General features: G+C 33.0%; 1 protein-coding gene across 1 annotated transcript in view; it reads right to left on the bottom strand.

The window, feature by feature from the left end:
- Positions 1-5,754: 5,754 nt before the first annotated feature.
- MSH4 (mutS homolog 4) overlaps positions 5,755-6,388 on the bottom strand; it is a 93,860-nt gene continuing 93,226 nt past the window's right edge. The window contains exon 20 of the mRNA XM_030326872.1: positions 5,755-5,946. Coding sequence (XP_030182732.1) covers positions 5,755-5,946 — 192 coding nt within the window. The remainder of the gene's footprint in view (positions 5,947-6,388) is intronic.

Genomic DNA, 6,388 nt, shown 5'->3' with positions numbered 1-6,388 from the left:
GTTTAGAAGTTAATAAACTATTAACTTCATATAAATTCTTATTGCACTGAATATTCCATTAGAGGGTCGCCTATGTGGCTCAGTTGGTTAAGCGCCTGACTCTGGCTGAGGTCATGATCTCACAGCTCATGAGTTTGAGCCCTGCATCAGGCTGTCTGCTGTCAGCACAGAGCCTGCTTCTGATCCTCTATTTCCCTCTCTTTGCCCCTCCCTGCTTGCACTCTCTGTCTCAAAAATAAATGGACATTTTAAAAAAAGGAAATAGAATTTTGGGGTGCCTGGTGGCTCAATCGGTTGAGCATCTGACTCATGATTTTGGCTCAGGTTAGGATCCCAGAGTCATGGGATCGAGCCCCAATTTGGCCTCCGCACAGGGCGTGAAGCCTGCTTGGGATTCTCTCCCTCTCTCTCTCTTTCTCTCTCTTTCTCTCTCTCACCCCCCTTTTTTCTCTTCCCTTTTCCCCCATTCACACTCTTTATAAATATAATTTCACATGACACCCTAAATAAATCAACTTTAAATCAATATATGGCTCTACCTTTCTATATAGTGGAACAAATTATATGTTTTTTGTTATATTTTAGATTTACCTTTTTAATCTGTTCTTAAAAATCATTCTTGTGGGGTGCCTGGGTGGCTCAGTCGGTTGAGCGTCCGACTTCAGCTCAGGTCATGATCTCACAGTTCGTGAGTTTGAGCCCCATGTCGGGCTCAGTGCCGACAGCTCAGAGCCTGGAGACTGCTTCCGATTCTGTGTCTCCCTCTCTCTCTGCCCCTTCCCTGCTTGCGCTCTGTCTCTGTCTAAAATAAATAAACATTAAAAAAATAGAAAAAAATCATTCTTGTTATTTACGGAAATTTTGGTCATATTAGTATTCTGAAGCTTCTATGCTTAGTATCTTCTAAGCTAGGTAATATTTTATATTGTGCATTCCTATCAACAAGTATTTATTAAATTCCTTTGCAAATAAAATATTGTGCTTGGTAGTAGGGAATAGTCAAGGAAATTAAGCTATGATTCCTTTTTTGTCACAAAAAATACGAGGTGAAGAATTAGCCAATAAAGGGTGGGGGTCAGGAACAAGATGATAGAAATGTGTAATATTTAGAAATAACTAGACTCAAATAACAATATTGAGCTTTGGTGTTTGGTATGTGATACTTCTAAATACTATACCAGTAGTATATTTTTAATTGAGATATAATTGACATATAACATTAGATTACTTTCAGGTATATAACATGATTCAATATATGGACATATCGCAAAATGGTCACCATAATCAGTCTAGTTAACATTCATCATGATACATAGTTACAATTTTTTTTCTTGTGATGCGAACACTTAAGATCTACTCTCAGCCACTTTCAAATATGCAATAATTATTAACCATAGTCACCATTCTATATATTACATCCCCAGGACTTATTTATTTTATACTTGGAAATTTGTACCTTTTTACTACATTTACCCATTTCACCCACCCCCAAACTATATGGAATTTGGTATAAAGAAAGCAAAGAATAATTTTTATCCAATATGATGTCAGAACAAAAATATTAATTAAATCTGTATGTTCTTTGGTTACAAAGAAATTTAACTTTAAAAAATAAATGTATTCTGCAATATTTTTTAGCTTATTTATTTTTGAGTGTGGAGGATACTAGACTTTTCTCTGTATAACTATGTGGTCAAACTGCTACAACACACAGAAGAAAACTGGGAGACAATTCTCCATGGGTCTCTCATGTTTCTGCCTGTCTTATGAGCAGAGGTATTACCTGCCTTATACTTGACTACCTTTTTACGGATGTGTGTGTAATAAACACCCTTGGAAGATAGAGACAGCGTCTCTCTCTGAACAGAGGCAGGTTTGCTCAGTGTCTAGTATAACAAAGGTAATGTCTTCCTCTGGAAAAAAAAGGTTGAGCAGGTTTGCTAGAAGCTCATTATAAAAGAGTTTCCCTAGCTTGGAGTTTCTCAGCCATAGTATAAATCCCCTGTGTACATATCTAACCAGACCACTTCATGTCTTAGAAGATGGGGATACCTGGAACCAACACAAACATGAAGCTCATGCTGCATCATGTGCCATTAGCAATAAAGTCTCTTGTTTCTGAGCCAAAAATCTTTTGTCTTCTGACAGCAAACACAAAATTGTCATAAGCTAAACTGCTACTTTGTAAGTAAGGTAAAAATCTCAGACCCTTCACAGTTCTTTTCTTTTTAATCAAGGTGTAATTGACATATAACATTATATTAGTTTCTGGTATATGACAGAGTTATTCTGTAAGTCTAGTTACCATCCATTACCATACACAGTTATATCTTAATAGTTCTTGACAATTAAAATCTGTTTCCCACCTCATCACTGTGTATTTTAGGATCCATTCTAGTAGATTATGGCACTTAGTAGCTGTTTTCACTGTCTACTTGCAATCTAGGGACTATCAAAATTTTGACAATTTATAGGAAAAGAGTATTCATTCTGATCCTATAGCTAACCAACTGTGTGATTTAAACTTCTAAAGAATAGAATGGAAATAGCAAAGTAGCAATATAACCAGATCATTTGTTTTTCCTTTCCTTCCATTTTCATTCCTATGAGGTACAAATGCATTACAGGATTGAATTTATACACTTAACTAAAGTACATTTAATTATAATTGAGCATATTTTAAGCTCATAAATATGCACAAAGGAAGTTCATACTACATACACACTATTAACATTTGAATATTTTTTTAACACTAGCATATAAAATAGTGATTTAATTTGGTTAAAAAGGTCAGACTAGTTTTTGCTTGCTAAAGAATTATCAGAATAGCTTTAAAATCTAATTACTCACCTATATTACTCACCTAGATACTCAGGTATCTAATTACATACCTATTGGAATGACTAAAATTTAAAAAAAAAAACTGATAAAACCAAGTGCTACAGAACATGTGGGACATTCTCATCCTTAGCTGATGGGAATGCAAAATGGAACAGCCACTTTAGAAATCAGTTTGGGGAACTCTTATGAAGTTAAACACATATTCTACTCCTATTTAACCTATGTAAATTAAAACAACACTAACACAAGAATCTATACATGAATGTTTTTTAACAGTTTAATTCATAATTGCCAAAAACTGGAAACCCAACTGTCCTTCAATGAGTGTACAGGTAAAACTATGGCACATATAAATAATGAAATACTAGTCAGCAATAAAAGAGCACAACAACATGGACAAATTCTAAAATGCATTATGCTGGGCAAAAGTAGCCAGTCTCAAAAAGTTCCATCCTATAGGATTCCATTTGTTGGACATTAAGGAAAAAACAAAACTACTGGGATGGAATGCTTAATTTCCAGTGATTGCTGGGTTAAAGTCAGGGGTCAGGGAAGGATCTGACAACAAAAGGACAATACTAAGGGAATGATGTGAAGGTGAAGTAATTGTTCGGTATTTGATGAAGAAACTGATCATGGTAGTGATTTCATGAAGCCATAAATATGCTAAAGTTCATATAACTTTATACAAAAAAGAGTTAACTTTACTGTATGTAAATTTAAAAATAAATGCATGACTCCCAGGCATGAGGATAAGCTGCCATTTTCTTCTACTCTACATCCTTTAACCCTAGACTTGAAAGAGACTGCTTTATGTGAGGAGAAAGGTAGGACAGACTAAAAGAATGGCTTTGAGGCGGAAATTAAAGGAGTTTGCTACAACGTTATGAACATTTATCTTAAAAAGCTTGATTATGAGATAATGATCTATAATTTTAGAGAAAGGCAAAGTGAAAAGTTACTGAAGAAAAAAGCAAATAGACCTTAAAATTAAAGAATGGATGGTCTCCCTAGTACTCACTTCTATTCTATAGTACCATAACATAATAATTATATCTTCATTTAATTTGTTTTGTATGTCTCAGCTACACACAAAACGACTGAAGAAAAAGTAATTTAATTTTAAGAAGATATAAACCTATTTTTATTTCAGTGTTCTAAACCTAAAATAAAATAAAAGGGATTAATCAGTTGGCTACAGTTTCTTTAGCAAAAGATCTAAATCATGAAAAATTTCTTAAAAGTCTGGTGGAATCTAATATTGGGGTTAAATCTAAAGGGAAATTAATACATTTAAGGAAATGATATTCTGCATATTTTATACTCTGTACTTGTCTCTGCTTGCCTGTTTTTTATCCTACTGCCTGCTCCCTTTCTGCCTTTTATTATTACTTCCCTTTTCTTCTCAGACCATGTGCCACGCCCTTGTCATCCTCAGTACCTTTTAGAAATTTGCTGCAAGCCTAAATTATCTAACTGCTTTTAGGAATGACTGCATAAAATAGAATTCATTTCAAAGACTGAATTAAAACAATGGTTAATGGTCAAATTAAAATATTGTGGTACTCTCTAAAACATGACAATAGGTAATATAAGTAGTCTAATGGGATGTTTAACATGTATCACATTTAAATACTAACACTAATTTACAATTACATTTCAAACAAGCATGTATGGCAACCAAATTATAACTTTTTCAATATCTCGCTGCTAGTATGTACTTAGAATGCTTAAAATTTAATAAAGTCAAAAATATTAAATTGTATAAAATATGCACACATTGACAAAAAATAGGGCCCTAACCAGTCTGTAAATATATTTTTTGGGCTAAATTACTATGAATTCTGCAGTTTATTGAATGTATGCCCTGAATTCCAGATACTTCATTGTCTAAGAAAAGAATAATCTCCCTATCTTGGGTCTTTGGGATGGGATTATGTAAGTCAGTCATCTAGTGAGATGGAATTGTAGAAATAAGGTATTTGAAAAGACAACAGCCCTACTCTTTACAGTTACTGAACAACAGCTGGTCTTCTGTCTACTTTTGTCCATTTAGGAAACAAGAATGATCTGGTAAACTCTGAAGTAGTGGTGTAAGCCACATGCTCTGGAAAAATGCTATAAATTTTTACATTCTATAAAATTTTATTCTATAAAATTATATTCTATAAATTTTATATTCTATAAAATGCTCCCTGAGGCAAATGAACCAATATTACCTTTATGCTGCTTTGGTTACTCACCTAAAAAAGATGGCCAAAAATGAAAACTTGGAAGACAAAATCAAATGCCTGGTATTTGGAAAACTGAAAGGGTGGGTGATGGTGACTCCTTCCAAAACCATTCTCTGCATTACAAAATATCTGTTTGTTTCTTTTCACCCTTTAGACCTATTCAGAACGGTCAAAAAGAATACTTTAAAATTCCCAATATTATCCTAACAAACTTCAGAAGCATCCAGTGTTGGAATTTGGGGCGTACTAATTAAGAAATTATTGAGCCATAGGGTCTTACTGCTTCAGAAGAGAGCATAAAAGAACTCACATAAGTTTCCAGACTGAAAAAAAGTGTTTTTTTTTAAACTAAGGTATTTATAATAGCATTTAAAGCATAACTTGTAAGTATAAATACAGTTAAGACATAACAACATGAATTTTCACAAATGAGAAAAAAATGTCACATTGACGTTCTTCTAACATAAAAATCAGTCCTTTAAATGGTTCCAATATGTTAAGTTATAACAAATATTTTCTTACACAGAATACATAGATGATAATTCTAAGGTTAATATAATGTAATTTTCCATTAAAATATAAAATTTAGCAAATATTTTCTCTTGCTCTTGAGAAAAATGAATCCTAGTTTCCTCATATTAAGATATATTATTTCATTAGTACATGATGTGAATTGTTATTATTCTTCAGTCTTTCCTGAAAATTGTTCAGCCCTGAGAAAATCTGTTTCATACTTCTTTTTGAGATTACTTAAATATGTTCGTAAACTGTCTGGATCCAATTGAGAGTTTCGAGCAGTTTGAACAAGTCTAGTGGCTAGATGGTACACAGCTCTCTGTCTTTCCATCTCAGGGGTACTTCTTTGGTTTTGCTGTTTTTGAAAAAATATAGATAAAAATTAAAATATGGTTACTATGACTTTATTTTAAAATTCTGGCAATTTTCTCTTTTACTTCATAGAAATACAGAACTCAAAGGTAACTAATTCCTTTGGATAAGTCAATTCCATCCAACTAGTAAAAAATATACCAGAAAAAATAAAGAAATATTGTTTTGAAAAAATTAACTTTTTCATGAGTATTTACTACTTTATGACAGATTCTTATTTTTGAAAATCACTTCTGAATGAAAAAAATTCTGCTAAATAGGTCAAATTTCTCACTCAACATAACTGCTCATTGCTATGCAGCATTCATTTTAAATGTCACCCAAGAGTACTACTCTGCTATCTCCTATCTTAATTCCCCAGCAGATAAACTGGTGACAGAATGGGTCATCAGTAAATTGCCTGTCCCTCAAGAGATTTCATATAT

This window comes from Lynx canadensis, chromosome C1, assembly GCF_007474595.2.
Source record: "Lynx canadensis isolate LIC74 chromosome C1, mLynCan4.pri.v2, whole genome shotgun sequence".
Lineage (NCBI taxonomy): Eukaryota > Metazoa > Chordata > Mammalia > Carnivora > Felidae > Lynx > Lynx canadensis.
The sequence above is the reverse complement of the archived record's forward strand: the minus strand, read 5'-3'. Positions and strand labels throughout refer to the sequence as shown.